Source organism: Delphinapterus leucas, chromosome 3, assembly GCF_059928025.1.
Source record: "Delphinapterus leucas isolate spDelLeu-1000000601 "Yukka" chromosome 3, BTC_Dleu_Yukka2, whole genome shotgun sequence".
Taxonomy (NCBI): Eukaryota; Metazoa; Chordata; class Mammalia; order Artiodactyla; family Monodontidae; genus Delphinapterus; species Delphinapterus leucas.
In genome coordinates, this window is record NC_143131.1 from 53803630 (window position 1) to 53822751 (window position 19122).

Below are 19122 nucleotides of genomic sequence, written 5' to 3' on the forward strand. Positions count from 1 at the left end.
TAGGTTTGGTGAGAATGTTTCCTTTAGTGGTGACTGTGTATACTGAAAATTTTCCTAAATAATACTTCATTAACTTAATTTTTTTAAAGCAGTTTTCTCTCTAATCAGAATTACATCTCTCTATATCTTCCATGATTTTCCTCTTTTTGTTTCACAGCACTCCTCAAGCTGCTGCCTTCACCTCACACTATGGAGATGCCCCTTACAGAAGCAATGCTTTTTATCTTACATATGTAGCAAATTGTGGAATATAAATACATAATAAAAGCATACTCCTTTAGCCAAATACAGTGCAATAGTCAAAAACTGACCACAGTGTTAAATTGCAGTATCCCTCTAAAAAGTAGAATTGCCATGTCCAAATAGACCTTCTTCATAGGAATGGGGTAGTGATTAACTAAACCCATGGCTCTCAAAGGCGATGAACAGTTTTCAGTAATTCTGACCTCAGGTCACACCTGATTTGTTTCCCCTAGGTCTCTGAGGAGCCTAACCTCATTGAAGAATAATCACGTACATGAGTTTAGTTTCACTATCGCTTCATTCCTTGAATTATAATGTTCTTAAGGCAGAGTTCTCTGAGATAAACTTCAGCTTTGTTGATGATGTAAGGAAGTTGTGGCCTGATTTGGGTGGTGCAAAAAAAAAAAAAAGGAGAGTGAGGAGCCATAAAATAAATTACCCTGAAGAGAACAGCAGTGCTGTCATAATAAAGCCTGCTTCCCTCTCTCCCTCCCTCCCTTCCTCTCCCCTTCCTTCCTTCTTTTTTCCTGATGTATCTGTATTGAGTGTGACAAAGGAGGAAGCACAATGCTAAAATACTGGTGGTATGTATGAATATGCTTGCTTCCAAGAGCAATGGATTGCCAACTTTTCCCTCTCCTCACAGATGATTTAAGCCAGAAAGTAAAACCCTTGGGTGAAGCAGAACGAGAGTTTATTTTGAATTTGAAGAAAAAGGAATGTGAAGAGAGAGGTCTTGAATACGATGGGAAAATCAATGCCTGGGATCTGTATTACTACATGACTCAGACGGAAGAACTCAAGTACTCTGTAGACCAAGAGATCCTCAAGGAATACTTCCCAATTGAAGTGGTCACTGAAGGCTTACTGAACATCTACCAGGAGCTGTTGGGACTTTCATTTGAGCAAGTGACAGATGCTCATGTTTGGCATAAGAGTGTTACACTTTACACTGTGAAAGATAAAGCTACGGGAGAAGTATTAGGACAGTTCTACTTGGACCTCTATCCAAGGTACTGAGGATCACCGTGTTGGAAGGGACCTTAGGGATTCAACTCCTACCCAGATTAAGATTCTTGTCTTTCGTAATTCTCATATGTGTTTCCTAGTATAGCGATTAAAAATGTGGGATCTGAAGCCAGAATGTCTGGCTCCATCACTTGCGAGGCAGGTTACTTAATTTTTCTCTGCCTCAGTTTCCTTACCTATATTACAGTCCTGTGAAATGGGAATACCAATCATACCTGCTCTGTAAGGTCGTTGTAAGGACCAAAATGGTTAATTACATGCAAAGCTTTTAGAAGACTACCCAGCACACAGCAAGTGCTTAGTAAGTGTGAGCTGCTATTATCATCACTATTATCATTATCATCATCACCATCTAGGATTGAACCTGGGCCTATGGCAGTGGAAGCTCAGAGTGCAGACCACTGGACTGCCAGGGAATTCCCTGCATTTCTTAATGTAGAATGACTTCAGAATGTTTATTATTCAGGTGATCTGTCTGCCAGTACTCTTAAATCTATGTCCACTCCCTTCAGTCTGGCTGAAAGGCAGCGCAGTATAAAGGAATAGCAAAATCTTGGCAGTCAGTCAAACTTGAGTTGGAATGCTTGAGTGACATAACCTTTATGAGTCTCTAGATCCATCTCTATTATATGGGAATGATGTTTGCTTTACAGGTTTGTTTTGTGCATTAGACTATACATGCTAATCACCCAGCCTGGGCATTCAATCAGTAGTAAGACTTAAAAATATTATTATTATTGTCTCTGTAGCATGTAGTAACTATGGACTCCACAGTGTTTCATCAGACATGAAAGGATTTGGATTACTTTCTCTGTAGGCTGCTTTCTAAAACAAAGCCAGCTTGTTGAAATTTTACTAACTAGGCCAGAGTAAATTATATCAATAGCATCGCTCTAGATCAGCAGCACATGCAACTTCGTAACCTACTGATTTTGCATGACTTCAGGAAGGAGGCTGGTTAACTATTGTCAACCAGACAGGAGGCAGAGTTGTCTGATCCCACTGCTTTATGGACTTACTTTCACTTCTGATATGATCTAAAAATAAACCCATGTCAAATTGGATAAGTCTATTTTTAATTGAAGAGTGTCAGGATACAGTTTTAGGCCAAGAATTCTTTCAGGGGAACTCCTTCAGCATTGGAGCCTCCTATAACTGTCCCCAGATTCTCTTTCCATGGCCAAAGATAGCAAGTCTAGCTACCCCATCCTGCTGTTTCTTTGCCAAGATATAACTGGTGTCTTTTGTGCTCAGAGATCTGGCCATTGCTACCAGCACTCAGGTATGGGGACCAGAGAGTGATGTTTTGTGAGGGTAGTGACCTAGTTAATATTCACTTTCTGTCACCTGACGTGCTTGCTTCTTGTTTTCTTTGTCTACTTGACTCAAAAAAAGGATATTTGTAGTAGGTTAGGAAAGACCAGTTTCTTCTTTTTTTAAATCACATATCAATTTTTATTCATCAAACACTGAGATTGTCAAACAACAGGAAAAAAACCTCTAATGGTTCCAACATAAGATTGCCAGGTAAGGGCATCTTTTAAAATCACCATCATTTTGGGCTTCCCTGGTGGCGCAGTGGTTGAGAGTCCGCCTGCCGCTGCAGGGGACACGGGTTCGTGCCCCGGTCCGGGAAGATCCCACGTGCTGCGGAGCGGCTGGGCCCGTGAGCCATGGCCGCTGAGCCTGCGCGTCCGGAGCCTGTGCTCCGCAATGAGAGAGGCCACAACAGTGAGAGGCCTGCGTACCACAAAAAAAAAAAAAAAAATCATCATTTTATAAACACAACATAAAAAAGACATACTCTCAGAGCAAGGAAACCTTTGATATTAAATAAATCAAGTTTATTTTTTAAAAAGAAAGATAAAAACCCCTCAGTGGCACTGATTTTTAAATTGGTCGAAAGTCCTTATGGTGTTTCATAATGGACCAAGATGTATAAAATATAACAGGATAAATACCTTGCAGATTAGTTTGTTTTCCCCGGTAAAATAATATTTATAGATCTGTTTACTTGTTTAAATGTTATCAAATTCAGTGCACGGTTTCTGGTGTACATGTCCATGGGTTCTCTTCCCTTCTCTCCCCTCCTCTGTCTGCCTTCCCTTCCCATGTCCCTGCTCACTCCTAGCTCAGCCCGACACAGTTCTTTTCTCTTGTTGTTGTTGTTATTTATTTATTTTTACTTATTTATTTTAAACAGACTTTATCTTTTAGAGCAGTTTTAGATTCACAGCAAAACTGACCCTAAAATAAAGAGATTTTCCGTATATCCCCTGCCCCACACATGCACGGTTTCCCCCATTATCAACGTCCCCCACCAGAGTGGCACATTTGTTATAACCTACGTTGACACATCATTGTCACCCAAATTATATTCGTGTTCATTGTTGATGTTATACTTTCTTGGGATTTGAAAAAACATATATAATGTGTATCTACCATTATAGTATCATACAGAGTAGTTTCACTGCCCTAAAAATCCCCTGTGCTGGGCCTCTTCATCCCTTCCCCCACCACCCCAGCCCCGGGCGACCACTGATCTTTTTACTTTCTCCACAGTTTTGCCTTTTCTGAAATGTCATACAGATGGAATTATACAGTATGTAGCCTTCTCAGATTGGCTTCTTTCATTTAGCATTATGCATTTAAAGTTCCTCCATGTCTTTTCATGACTTAATAGCTCATTTCTTTTCTTTTTAGCACTGAATAATATCCCATTGTCTGGATATACCACAGTTTATTTACCCATTCATCTACTAAAGGACATTTTGGTTGCTTCCAAGTTTTGGCAATTATGAATAAAGCTGTTATAAACATGTGCAGGTTTTTGTGTGGACATAAATTTCCAGTCCCTTTGGGTAAATACCGAGGAGTGCAATTGCTAGATTGTATGGTAAGAGTATGTTTAGTTTTGTAAGAAACCACCAAACTGTCTTCCAGAGTGCATGTACCATTTTTGCATTCCCACCAGTGATGAATGAGAGTTTCTATTGTTCCATATCCCTGTCAGCATTTGGTGTTGTCAGTATTCTGGATTTTGGTCACTCTAATAGGTGTGTAGTGGTATCTCATTGTTGTTTTAATTTGCAATTCCCTGATGACATATGATGTGGAACAACTTTTCATATACTTAACTACCATCTCTGTATCTCCTTTGAGGAGGTGTCTGTTAAGGTTTCTGGTATATTTTTTAATCAGATTGTTTTCTTATTGGTGAATTTTAAGAGTTCTTTGTGTATTTTGGATAACAGTCTTTTATCAGATGTCTCTTTTGTAAATATTTCCTCACAGTCTATGGCTTGTCTTATCAATTTCTTGACAGTGTTTAATGAAATCCAGCTTATTGATTTTTTTTCTTTCATGGATTGTGCCTTCAGTGTTTCATCTAAAAAGTCATTGCCAAACCCAGGGTCATCTAGATTTCCTCCTATATTATATTCTAGGAATTTTGTAGTTTTGCATTTTGCATTTAGGTCTGTGATCCATTTTTGAGTTATTTTTTGTGAAGGGTGTAAGGTCTGTGTCTCGACTCAATTTTTTGCATGTGGACTCCTAGTTGTTCCAGCATCATTTGTTGAAAAAAATGTCTCTGCTCCATTGTCTTTATCTGTGCCTTTGCCCTTTAGTCAAAGAGAAGTTGACTATATTTATAGAAGTATATTTTTAATTTCCAAACATTTGGATATTTTCCAGCTAGCCTTCTGTTATTTCTAGTTTGGTTCTGTTATTATTGGAGAATGTACTTTATATCCTTTGAATTCTTTTAAATTGTTTTGATTTACAGCCAACATGTAATTAGTCTTGGTGAATGTTCCATGTGCACTTGAGTATTTGTTTTCTGTTGTTAGGTTGAGGGTTCTGTAAATGTCAGTTAGGTGAAGATGACCAATAATGTTGTTCAGGTGTTCTATATCTGAGCTGATATTCTCTCAGCCTGTTGAATTAATTACTGAGAAAGGAATGAAGTCTCTAAGTGATTTGTCTATTTCTTCTTTCAGTTCTATCGGCTTTTGCTTCATGTATTTTTTTTAATTGAAGTATAGTTGATTTACAATGTTGTGTTAATTTCTGCTGTACAGCAAAGTGATTCAGTTATACATATATATACACGATCTTTTTTACATTCGTTTCTATTATGATTTGTCACAGGATATTGAATTGTTTAGTATATTTTGAAGCTCTGCTTTTAGTTATACACATATTTAGAATTGTTATATCTACTTAGAGAACTGTCCCCGTTATCGTTATATAATGTTCCTTGTTATCTTTAGTAATATTCCTTGTTCTGTTTGTCTGCTATTACTATAGCCATTCAGCTTTCATCTGATTAGCATTTGCATAGTGTGTCTTTTTCCATCCTTTAACTTTTTACCTTTGCCTTTTTATTTAGAGTGGGTTTCTTATAGACAACGTATTTGGTGCTTGCTTTTTTATCCACTCTAATAATGTCTTAATTGGCATGCTTAAGAAACTTACATTTAGTATAACCATCTTACTTTTTGTCCCATCTATACTTTCCCCCCTTTTCTGACTTCTTTTGGGTTGATAGGTTTTTTTATGATTTATTTTTGTCTCTACTGTTGGCTTATTATTTACATCTCCTTTTAATATTTTTAAATTTAAAAATTGCCTAAGGGTTTAAAGTATATATCAATATCTTTAATCATGGTCTACCTTCAAGTTATATTATATTTCTTATCATTTGTGCTATCGTTGGCCTACATATTATTTTCACATATGCTTAACACCCAGTGCATTGTTAGTATTATTGATTAGTCAACTATTATTCACAGCAATTCAAAATAGATTGTAATATATCTTCATTTATTATATTTTCAGCACTAATTGCTTTGTAATTACAAGTTTAGAGTGGTATCACATCCCTTCTGCCTGAAGAACTTCCTTTAAAATCTCTTGTAGTTCACGTCTGTTGGTAATATATACCAGTTTTTTTGAGAAAGTCTTTCCTTTACTTTCTTTCATGAAATATATTTTTTACTATTTATAGAATTCTGGGTTCACAGGTATTTTCTATCAGTACTTTAAAGATGGCATTCCATTGTCTTCTGGCTTGCATAGTTTCTGACAAGAGATTGGCTGTAATTCTTACTGTGTTCTTTTTGTGTTCTTACTGTGTTCTGTACTGCATTCTTTTCCTCTGACTGCCTTCAAGATTTTCTCTTTCTTCCTCTCTTTCAGCAGTTCCATACACTTAGGCATATGGGATAATTTTTTCTTTTTTTGGTTGTTTGCTTTGTATTTGTCTTCCTTGGTGTTCTTCAAACTTGTTGGATCTGTGGTTTAGTGTTGTTAATTTTGGAAAATTCTGAGCTATTCTTTTGGTTTTGGGGGGGTTTTTTTGGCCCACACCACGCAGCTTGCAGGCTTTTAGTTCCCCAACCAGGGATTGAACCCAGGCCCTCGGCAGTGAAAGCGCAGAGTCCTAACCACAGGACCACCAGGGAGTTCCCTAATTTTGGAAAATTCTCAGCTATTCTTCAAATATTTCTTCTATCCTGTTCTCTATTCTCCTTCTGAAATTCCACTTATATATATAATAGATCATTTGATATTGTCCTGCAGCTCTTGAGTCTTTGTTTTGTTTTGTTTTTTGTTTTCGGCACCCTTTTAAAAATCTTTGTTTTAAGGTAATTTCTATTGGCCTATCTTTTGGTTCAGTGATTCTTCCCATGGCTGTGGGAAGTCTATCAATGAGACTATCAAAGGCATTCTTCATCCCCATTACTGTGCTTTTTATTTCTAGCATTTTCATTTTATTCTCATAGTTTCTAGCTCTCTCCCAAAATTATCCATCTGACTGTGCATTTTCCTCCAGAATCTTTAACATTTAACATTTAAGTTATTGTAAATATTCTGTCTGATAGCTCCAACATCTTTGTCATATCTGAGTCTATTTTTCTTGCCCTCTTTGCCTCTTGACATTGTGTCTTTTTTCCTTGCGTCTCCATGTGCCTTATAATTTTTTTTTAAGTCAGACACTTATATAAGACAGAAAAGACTAAGGTAAATAGTTTTTATACCTGGCAGTAGGCACATACGTACTTCTGCTAGGCCTTTAATGTGAGTCTTTAACTCATTCCATTTAGTAGTTGAGCTGGGTTTGGACCTTGTTATTGCTATGGTTAACCTCAGTGAACCCAAAGCTTCAGATTCCTGTATGTGTTTAGGATGAGAGCTTATTTGCCAGAGTTTTTCTCAGTGTCTGTTCCACTTAGTTTGAGGTTGTTCATTTGTGCTGTGCCTTAGAGCAGGTCTCTTTTCATGCTCTTGTTCCTCTCCCTGCAGTAGACTGCTATTGTTTATTACTGGATGCCTATTAGCCTGGAAAGGTGGGGTGGGGGTCTTTTCTGTTCAGTCTTACCCTGGGCCTGAGGAGTAGACCTATATACTGATACTGCCCCACCCTCAGCTGTAGGTCTGGGCCCAGGATGTTTTCCTGCCCTACCTTCAGGAGTAGAGTGTTTTTTTGTGTTACCATCCCCCCAGCGGCAGTGGGTTTTTACCAGTTCTCTTAGGGCAACAGGGTTTGTTGCCTTTCCATGAGAAGTTCAAGGCTCGTGTCCACTAGGAGAGAGGTGAAATGGATCTAGGCAATGCTCCCTTCCACCAGGCTTGCATCAGCACTGATTCTTTTCCAGAGCTCTCATCCTGCCCCTGTCTTCTTTGTGTGTACTCAGTGAGGTCTAAGGAGAAGGCCCTGCAAATGGATGCAAAATTTCCCTTATCTAATAACTCCTAGTGGTTCCCTATTTTTGCTGGTTCACCATCAATCTTTATCAATTTGTTAAAAATTTTCTTACTGCTGTCTGCAGTGTCTGCCCCAGGTTAAAAACAAACAAACCAAAAACCCAAAAAGTGCTTGCTTCCTTTCTCTTTCTCCTTGGAGGCATCTGTCTTAGATGGATTGTAGGTTGGTTGCCCTTCAACCTTCACTTTCTGATGGGTTCAAGAAAAGTTGTGATTTGCAAATTGTCCAGCATGTTGTTGTAAGAATAGGAGCAATGCCCTTTTCATCTTTCTACATCTTAATAGGAAGCAGTAAAAAGACTAGTTTGTTTTTGTTTTACCTGAATAACTTCAGCAGGAAAAAACAGTTATGAGTCGCCAAGAAAAGATAATACAGAAAAAGATATACAAATCAAAACATCAAACTAAAAAATTCACACTAAACCTGAATGTACGTTCATGTTCTGAGCAAAGAAAAAAGGAGGAAACCTATCCCTGTAATAAAGTCTAATGGCCCATAGCTTTTGAGAGCTACCATCACTGGTATCACATTGTCCTAGAATAGATGACTTTATAGTATAATTTATGCTTTTTCCAAGGCTAAATAAAAGCATTCTGTTTCAAAAAAGGCCTGTCTGGCTTATAAAAGGAGCTCATTTAATTATGAGTACTGATTCTTCCCTCCTTGAATAAAAGAACAATATTACTGTCTGGATTTTAGTTTTCATCAGTTTTTTTTAATCAATTTTAACTTTAAGGAAAAACTACCTAGTAAGTCAAACTCCATTATTTCACTTTTGCTTCAACACTATTTAGTGTTTAATGACTCTATCTTTGAAGACGAAAAGCAACAGCTTGTTACAATAAATTGGACATTCAGCTGTACCCTACTTGTGGTGTATATTCTTAATTCTTATATTAAGATTTCAACAAAAGAAACCTTGGAAATATAACTCATATCAAGTGATAGTGGGGTTTTTGTTTGTCTAGTTTTCGTTGTTTCATTTCAACAAAACATCGACCCACTTTGTAAAAGGTGAATTAAATGTTTCAAAGCATCTCCTGTTATCAAATATGGTTAAATGACCGAGAGAGGCCATGCCAACGTTGTTGCTAGAGAAGAGTGTTTGTATCTCACCAACCGTGCTTCTGGTTCCTTAGGGAAGGAAAATATAACCACGCAGCCTGCTTTGGTCTCCAGCCTGGCTGCCTCCTGCCTGATGGGAGCCGCATGATATCTGTGGCTGCCCTCGTGGTGAACTTCTCACAGCCACTAGCAGGTCGTCCCTCTCTCCTGAGACATGATGAGGTGAGGACTTACTTCCATGAATTTGGTCACGTCATGCATCAGATTTGTGCACAGGTGAGTGATTTTTTTTTTTTATGGTAGACCTACTAATTGCTTTTCCAGACTTTTTTTCCACCGATGTCAGGTTTCTCAACATGTTTCTTAACATGTTTTCTCAGAAGCTGAACATGTTCAAAAATTTCATAGGCCTTCTGCAAAAACACGAAATTTTTCTTACTATGTTTTCACAACATACCTTTACTCAGAGATTGATCCACTAATGAAAGAGCTTCATTGAATACCACCCTATGAAAAAAAAAGAAAACTGTTGTTAAGGAAGGGTTACAAATACTGTGTTTTTTCCTTTCAAATGTTTTCCTCATAGGAATTTGGTGTAAGCTTCAGAGATAAACTGTGCTGTAATCTGTCTCTTCTGCTTATTAATGCTTTGTTTAGTTCAATGGTTTTCAATCATCCAGACTCTGTACTCCTGTTTTAATAATAAATATTTTGTAACACCTTCCTTTACTAGCCTTCAATTAAAATCACAGATAGCATGGTATAACTATGGGGAGAATTTACTAAGAAAGAGAATGTGTGTGTGCAGCGGATTGCAACTAATTTCTCTTTATTTTTGAAAATGAAAAGTGTATTTATTCTAAACTTTGTAACATAGTCCAGTAAACTAGGCCCACACTATTCTAGGATGAACCATATGAACATGCCGATATTTAACTGCTGTTGACATACGAAAACATCTAGTTCAGTTGTTCAGCCTAACAGTTTAAAAACTGATATTTACAGAAGTAGAGGGACAGTTTTCCAAATTTGAAATCTCCATGCATCTCTAAAGATGAACTTTTTAGAAATAACCTCTTTATCAGAATAGTTTTAGATTTACAGAAAAGTTGTAAAGACAGTACTCCTCACCCTATTTCCCCTATTGTTAACATCTTATAGTATATTTGCCACAACTAAGAAGCTAACAGCATTGGTACAGTACTCCTAACTAAACTCAACACTTTATTTGGATTTAACTAATTTTTCCCTAAAGGTCTTTTTCTATACAGATAATTTTTTTTTAATCTATGCAATATCCTCACTGCATAAAAGAAAGCATTTTGTTTATGTTTTTCAAATTGTAATGCCTGGGCATGGCTGTGTAGTAAGACATAAGGAAGTAGTCAGGTTATACGTGAATGACCCCGAATCTTGCAGCAAAAACTGCAGACTGATACTTAAGCGGTTTGTTTTGTCCATTCAAGTCCAAGAATGGTATAGCCAGTTGTCTTAGTTCAGATTGCTATAACAGAATACCATAGATTGGGTGACTTAAAAATAACAGAAATTTCTCACAGTGCTGGGAGCTGAAGTCCAAGATCAAGGTGCTGGCAGATTTGATGTCTGCTGAGGACCTGCTTTCTGGTTCAGAGATAGCACCCTCTCACTGTGTCCTCACATAGTGGAAAGGAGCTCTCTGGGATCTCTTTTATAAGGCACTAATCCCAACCATAGGACTTCACCTTCATGACTTCATCATCTCCCAAAGGCCCCACCTCCTACCGTCATATTGGGGGTTAGGTGTCAACATACGAATTTAGGGGTGGGACACAAACATTCAGGCCTCAATAGTGACATGATTTTCCAAAATGGTGACTATCTCTTGGGACACTTCCAAATAGAAAATAATCTTACTTTGATTTACACGATTGATTCTAGTAGTTAGAGTCTTGGAAACTTTAAGTGTGCAAAAAAAATTTTGTAAAAATATGTGCAATGGAGTTAGTTTCTAGGCTCACTTAATTACAGATTTTTCATTGATATGAATGTCCAACAGGGCATATGAATGACATGCAGAATAGGGGACAATTTTTTATTGTCTTGACATGTGCAGTTCAGTCCTGGACATCCAGCATCCCACCCCCAGAGCAGCCCCTAATCATTGTAATAATAACCAAAAATGTACCCACTCTTTTCCAGAATACTACTATCACTTCTGTTAAAAAGAAGTATTTAGTTCTTTCAACATTTTATCTTTACATCCTGGTGTTTCCATGTTTTATTTTAAAAAACAGAGGGGACTCCGTATGAATCTATTCAGATAAATAAATCCTAATATACTGATATAGCCATTTCTACTCTCTGTTTAATCCAAGGAAAATAAAGCTTTCAGAATAACCTAAATTTTCTTTCTTAGGTAATTTTAAAGTCTGTTTTCACAGCAATAGGGTTCCTGAAATAATTATTTTCCATCAGTGTTCATTCTATGACTGACATTTCCTTTAATTAGGATAAGTCTAGGTTCCATTTTTCTCAAGTGTTTTTATGAATAATTTGGAAAAGTCAAATATTTTTCTTAATTTCAGACTTAGGTTACTTAGATTATCTAAGATCTTAGTTATGTATTTGTACACAGATAAACAATAGTCTGCTTTTAGAATAGTGGATTTTAACTTCTTTGGATCTGAGAACCTATGAAAATATGATTTAAGCTATAGATACCTCTTCCAGAAAAATGCACATTCACTTATACAGTCAGATTTCTACCTGGAATTTCAAAGGGCACACCGACCCCCTGAAGCCCAGACCATACTGAATTCCAAGTTAAAAACTGGGTTAGAGCAGTTTCCTCCTTTATTTGGATGTTAATTATTAGCTAGTGATTTCTGAGGAAGTAATTTGGTGTCTTAATCACATTTATTAAAATAATACTGATCCTCAAATAGGGTTTTGCATGCTTTTGATGCATGTTCTTGTTTTCAAACACAGCCCTCTTATAACCTTAATATTGTATGCTTATCATGTATTCACGATACAGTTCTCTACAACTCTGTTATTCTCATTATTTCTTACATTAATTTTGATTCTTTGAAATACTCATTTTAGTACTGGAAAATAACTGTCCTGGTATTACTTCATTTTAAAGCTCTGTGACTCATGAATGAAATGTATATACATATATGTATGAATGAACTATATATGAATATATAATTATATATATGACCAAACATATATATGACTGAACTACACACATGAATATCTATGAATCAATATGTATACTGATATTCTGCTGATAGCATATTTACTGTTGATCAATATATATACTGATGAATGAAACATAATGTATGTTTCATATATACACGTATATATGAATCAGCTATATATATGAACATATAATTATATATATGACAACTATACATATGAATATATACATGAATCAGTGTATATACTGATGATGAATGATGTCTCTTTCTTGAAACAGTAGATTATATTCAATTCTTAGAATTTGCCTAACCTCCTTCTTGAACACGAAATGTGTCATACAGATGAATAGTGTATCAGTACAGTCCCTTGCCTGGTCATCACCTAATGACATTATCTTTGAAAAATCTCGTTTGTCTGTTAATCCTTTCAAATGTCCTGTAACGTTTTAAGATCTTCTAAAGTAATGTATTTGAAACCAGTGATCACTGCTTTTGTCTTAAAAGTAACAGATGCAGATCCATATATTTGCAGCTTTATAATGATTTCAAAACCTTTTGTACTGACCTAAAGTAGATGGCAGTGAAAAAGGAGTTTAATAGTTTCTGTGTTCAGTAATACTTCTGACTTATCTGAGAAATATATAGTGAATTTATAAGTTTGCCATACATATTCAGTAGATTGGTTTTAAGATATGGCAGCCAAGTGTTTGAGTTGTCCACTGTGGCAGTTTGCAAGTTTGATGACCAGAAGAGCTTCCTAGAGCCTGTCATAGTAATATTTAAATATGTCAGCAGGAACATCCCGTTTTCAAACATGTAGATGGACTAGTTCAAGATGTCTACTATCTCATCATTCAAGAGAATGAGTTTCACTCATATTTTTGTGTTTACACTACAGGGTAGATAATTTTGAAGATAGCAGTCAGGAAGCGGCATCCTTAGTATCTGTTCGTGTTTCATGGCTTTATTGTGGTTTGGGCGTCAGTAATCGCTGGACTTTGGAACTTCCTGTAGAAAAGAAGAGTAATGCTTCTTAACAGCCTCCATTGTGATGTCTCTGTGTTGGTTGTGCATTAAGAGCAGTAATGAGTTTTGGACTGTTAGATACCGTTATTTTAAAGCAACACATGAGAACCACAATAAAGCCTTATTAAAGTGAAAGAAAAACTTCACATTTCAAATAATCTGTTAATTTCATCCAAAGACTAGTAGAGCATCTTGTCTGCTTTAAATATTGTGGACTAGATGCTGTTTTAAATAAATGTAGCCTATATCAGTTAGGAAGGCACCCTAGTGTTATGAAAAGAGCACTGGATTAAAAATCATCCGTGTATTTGTAGGCCTGGCTATGTGACTTTTGGCACGTTTTCTGACCTCCTTGGGCCACCTCTTTTTTCTTATTCATAAAATAAGAAACAACAGTTCTCATATCTGCTTCCCTGGAGTGCTGATGAGATTAAATAATGTGTGGAAAGGTACTTGGGAAAGAATAAAGTGCCATACATGTTTGAAGTGTTCTTGTAACTATGCTTATATATAATTCAACTCTTTTGAAATCAATAAGTAGCATACAGGTCATAATTTGAGACGGGGGAAAAGATTGCCGTGAGGAAAAGCACTGTCACTTCAGATTTTAAAGAGTTCACAAATGCTTACCCTCCACGGGTTTTGGGTGAAGATCTGTGGAAGGTGATTGGAAAACATCACATTTGTATTTTTGTTTTAATGATTACTGCCTACTTAGAAGTTTGATTCCTGGAGTTGGAGCAGAATGAGCACTTTATTTATGTATTTATTTATTTTTGAAAGTATCCTTTTTTTTTTCTTTTTGTCCGAGCCACACAGCTTGAGGGGTCTTAGATCCCTGACCAAGGATTGAACCCAGGCCTTCAGCAGTGAGAGCACAGAGTCCTAACCGCTGGAACACCAGGGAGTCCAACAGAATGAGCAGTTTAGAGTATTGGCAAAGGTGGAAGATTAGATCAGAAAAATCTTCTGCAGATAATGTGTTGCTTCACATGTCTTAAATGATGGTGGTAATACTGACCTGTGGAACTATAGGACTGTTGTAAAAGTTAACAAAATGTTATTCAGGTTCTCTTTATTACTGTTTTCATTGCCAGTGATTGCTAGGTATATGTGAAGTTAAAAGTATGACCTTTAACCTTCTGTTTATAGCAAAGCCTAGGAGACAGTGGCACTTTTTTTCTCCAATGCCTTGTTACTTAAACTTCATCATCCCTGGATTTAGGGGTAGATCAGACAGGGGACATGGAAGGACTGCTAAGAAATCAATAGGGGATCATCTCAGACAGCCAAGGTCCGCTCTCCTGAGCCCTGTTCTTTTTCCTCAGCACAGTACACACTTATTGACTTCAGCAACTGCCTTTTCTTTGAGCTGAGATTTGCTTTCATGAAAATAACACTTTAGTTGTAAATGCTAAAAGCAACCAGTCTCAATTAGAACAATAACCCGTATAGGATTTGGTCTTTAAAGCTCGCATAACTTTTTGAGCTTTAGTTTATATAATTTTGCTCCAGCTCTCACTGTGTTGTATCAATTGAGAAATTAATCTCTGTAGCATCAAGTCATTTGTTGTAAAAATCTGTAACGGAGTATATTTTAGGCATCCGACTGTCTGTTTTAAAAGATAATATAGAAAAGTCTCATCGTTTTAGACAACTTTCTTCCTCTCGAGAACTTCTAACTAAACAGGAATCTAGTTTACCTTGTTTTCTAGGCTTTTATTGTCAAAATATTTCCTGCAGCAATAATGCTCATAAGGTACTGTATTCAACACCATTGAATTATTCATGTTGAAAACTGTATAAAGTACTTCTTGGGTTCTTTGGAACCTACAGTTGAAAACTGGGGAGTGGTATTTGCCGGCTGGTCATCAATGAGTAATGGAATTCAACAGCCAGGCTGTTTTGCACGTCAGGCCCCCATCAGGCTGCTGGATCCTAAGACTTGCCCATGGTTTCCTTGTGGATGTACACAGTGACTGACTGTGGGTTCCTTAGCACGTTCAAATTTAGTTATTTGCTGGGAATTGAGCTTTTGGATTTTGTAAGTTCTTTGTCCTCCTCATTTGAAAACTATTTAAATGGTATTGCCCAAAGGGCACACAGAGAAACAGCATGACTTTCGGGAAATTAGTAAGCAGTAGAGTTATTTTTAGGTTTTACTCCTAGCAAACATTTCCTTTTGTTCTTTAGAAGACATTGTTGATCTGTTCATTCATGTGCTGTGCTCTCTCCCCAACTACAGGGTGGCTTCAGATAGAATAAACCCTCTCTTCTCTACTCTGCGTGACAGAATTTTGTTAATTCTCATTTAATTTTAACTCATGAGTTATTCATTTGTTCATGTTTTTCTAGGTTCTGAAATACCACTGCCACCACCAAATACACACATACATTTCATTGTTATTTGGGGTTGATTTTCCCTCTCATCAGCAAATACTAACCAAAAATGTTCACACAAGCAGGATATACAAAATTTATATTTTTTTCAAAATATTGTACAGTGATAGTTGATGGTGTGATTTTGTCTTTATTTACTTATTTTACAACTATGATATTTAGAAAGTTATGCAGTTAGTATTACAGAATCCCAAATCCAGGATAGATGGTTACAGAGGCTGGCCTTTACACCTCAATCTCATGTTTGAACTTTGAAAAATCTTCCAGTATATAGAGGAAATCAGATTTTTAAGGAAGCACACTGAAACCTCACTTTTACTATTCACATAAAGGCAAGTTTGATATAAGACTAGATCCAAGATGATTTCATCAATTTGTCACATCGTAATTTAGCCTTTTTTTCTTTGATTTTTCTCTGAGATAGAGCGGTATAATAGCATTTGTGGTTAAAATTGGGGTTCTGTAGTCCGACCACCTGGTTTAAAATCCTAGTTCTACCATTAATCTCAGTATACCTCAATTTCCTTATCTCATAAATGGAGATTACAGTGCTTTATACAATTGTTTTGGAATTTAAATCAGATAATCCATGCAAAGAGCCTAGCAAAATGCCTGACATAGTAAAGTCTCCATAGATGTTGGCTATTATAATTATTGTATAAAATTATTTTATCTATCATGTTGGATGTAGTTTTTTTTAGAAGATTATATACAAGAAAGTGGCAAAATACTCAGTTTTCTGGAGCCCTTGACTCTTTACCTGTAAGAATTTTTTATGGGGATAAAAAATTATTTACCTGTCCTCAAACAGAGTTTACCTAATTCCAGTGCCTAGTGAATTTAGTTTCCCTTGGCCCTTCAGTAGTTGCAGCTCTTCATATCTAGAATCAGCACAATTATAATAGGAAGTCAAGCAAAACATTTTTTTTTCATAAAGAGAGGAAGGCAGAATGTGAGGTGGCGTTGACATCTGTGCCTCTGCCCTGGGCCAAAAACAGAATGGTTATTTGCTTCTGATTTGGCAACCAGTCTGCTGCCTTCTCCAGTGGTTAAGTCGCCTTCCTTTCCCTTTCTTCCATTTAGAGCCCCAGGGATGATGAAGTCAGAGAGAGAAGACTGGGATGTGAAGCATCTAAATAGGGAAACAGGACAGAGGTTCAGGGAAAGATAACAGAATAACCCCCATTCTGCTGCTGACCCAGTTGGGTAAATGCTAAATATTCCTCTGCCAATGGCAATTTTACATGAGTTCTCTGGACGGTGTGAAGGTTGAAAAACACCAGCCTGTCTAGTGAATTCCCATCTTTCTGCTCAAGAGCTTTCTAACATCTGATTCAACAATTTACTAAACTTTCCTTTTTTATATAAAACTTTTTTTTTTAACGCTTAGCCCACACCCTCAGAATAAGTCCTTTATTTTTACAGTGGGTACTTTAACTTCTGAGTATATCAGTTGTTTCTCTTTTCTCATAGCTGCATTTAACTCACCTCACTTGCCAACTATTATAGTGCTAAATCCCACTGAAGGGGCTTCTTGTTTTAAGGTAACATCTTCTACCCAATCTGAGAGGTACAGCTCTGGCTTTCTACAACACGGTTGTCTTAGAAACACTTATTTAAAGTTTAGAACACAAAACACCACACACATGAAAAGGGCATCTGTCTGTAATGTTGTAATTTAACTCTTTAACTGATTTAGATGGAAACTTGAGTAGTTAAATAATAGACTGATGAATGCCCCAGAAAGGCATGTATTGAGTAAACAAAGATATGCAAATAGAAAGGGGAGCTAGGGAGAGACTTGTCTTAGATCTCTTGGATCTCTTCATTTTTAATGGGAAATTCCTTTCGGTTTTTGTTTTGTTTTGTTTTGGCCGCCCTGTGTTTTGTTTTGTTTTGGCCGCCCTGAGTGGCTTGTGGGATCTTAGTTCCCCAACCAGGGATCAAACCCGCACCCTCAGCAGTGAAAGCGCAGAGTCTTATTAACTGGACTGCCAGGGAATTCTAATGGGAAATTCTTTTAAAATATTTTTACTTTCAAAGCTTAAGGCTTCTTTTAACTTAGACTGATTTATTTTCAGTTATGATTTCTTAATGATTGTTTCAAGTGTGTTCTGTGATTCAAAAGAATGAAATATTAATTTAATAAAGGGTCTTTGGGAGTTATTTTTCAGGCTGCTTGGCTACTGTGTTTTATTTTCAATATAAATTTGAGGTTATCCTAACCATTCAAAGAAGCAGTTGACTCTGATTCTGATTTAAGTTTTGCTGAGTCTTAATTATAATTCATCATATATGTAGTTTTCATTCAGTGCTTTTTAAAAAAGACCTTTATGTTTACTTTTTAGACCGACTTTGCACGATTTAGTGGAACAAATGTGGAAACTGACTTCGTAGAGGTGCCATCACAAATGCTTGAAAATTGGGTGTGGGACGCTGATTCCCTCCGAAGACTGTCAAAACATTATAAAGATGGAAGCCCTATTACAGATGATCTGCTTGAAAAACTTGTTGCTTCTAGACTGGTCAACACAGGTATGACTTATAATTTTAGAAAATAAACTAGAATTGCTTAATGGAGAATTGTTGGCATCTTTTTTTTTTTTTTTTTTTTTTAGGTAAGAAGTCTATTTATTTAGAGAGATACACATTCCATAGACAGAACGTGGACCGTCTCAAAAGTCAAGAGCGGCACCAGAGCATGGGGTCGTCTCAGAAAGTGAGAGTGGCCATGAGAGAAACACACTCCACAGACTGAGTGTGGGCCTTCTCAGAAGGCAAGAGGCCTGCTGCATCTTCTTCTATAGAACTTATTTCGTCTTTTGTAATGATAGTACCCCCAGAGTGTTAATATGAGAAGGGAAGACTGCTAAGTATATTGGAATACTGAACCCTGAAATTATGTCCAAGAAAAAAAAAAATACATCTTTTAAATCTTAAATAGAATGAGATGTCTTGCTCCGATTTTGCAATGAGTACTACAGGAATCAGTTTTTGAAATCTGTGATGTATGATTAGAACACGTAGTTCTCTCTTCTCCAAAACATGTCCAACATTCTTATGTTATTAGGTCTCCTGACCTTACGCCAGATCGTTTTGAGCAAAGTTGATCAGTCTCTCCATACGAACACTTCGCTGGATGCTGCAAGTGAATATGGCAAATACTGCACAGAAATTTTAGGTGTTGCCGCTACTCCAGGTACGTAAATACGATCACTAAAAGTTCACTCTTCCTGTGAAGCACAGGGTATACTCCTAACACTGCCAGAGAAGGTAGAGTTTGTCAGGCAGGTTGCCTAATATAATTTGCTTCTGATTTCTGAAATCAGGCCATGACTTTCAGGTCAGCATACTCTGTCCTCAGAGTTATCCTGTCCAAATGTGCTTGAAGGGGAGGCGGCG

General features: G+C 36.8%; 1 protein-coding gene across 5 annotated transcripts in view; it reads left to right on the forward strand.

The window, feature by feature from the left end:
* Positions 1-19122, forward strand: part of NLN (neurolysin) — a 109415-nt gene that overhangs the window by 67477 nt on the left and 22816 nt on the right. For 4 of the 5 annotated variants that reach the window (XM_022596360.2, XM_089908912.1, XM_089908911.1 and 1 more), the window contains 4 exons: positions 890-1256; positions 9184-9385; positions 18069-18255; positions 18791-18919. In XM_022596360.2, the coding sequence (XP_022452068.1) occupies positions 890-1256; positions 9184-9385; positions 18069-18255; positions 18791-18919 (885 nt within the window). The other variant, XM_089908910.1, reaches the window with a different exon arrangement.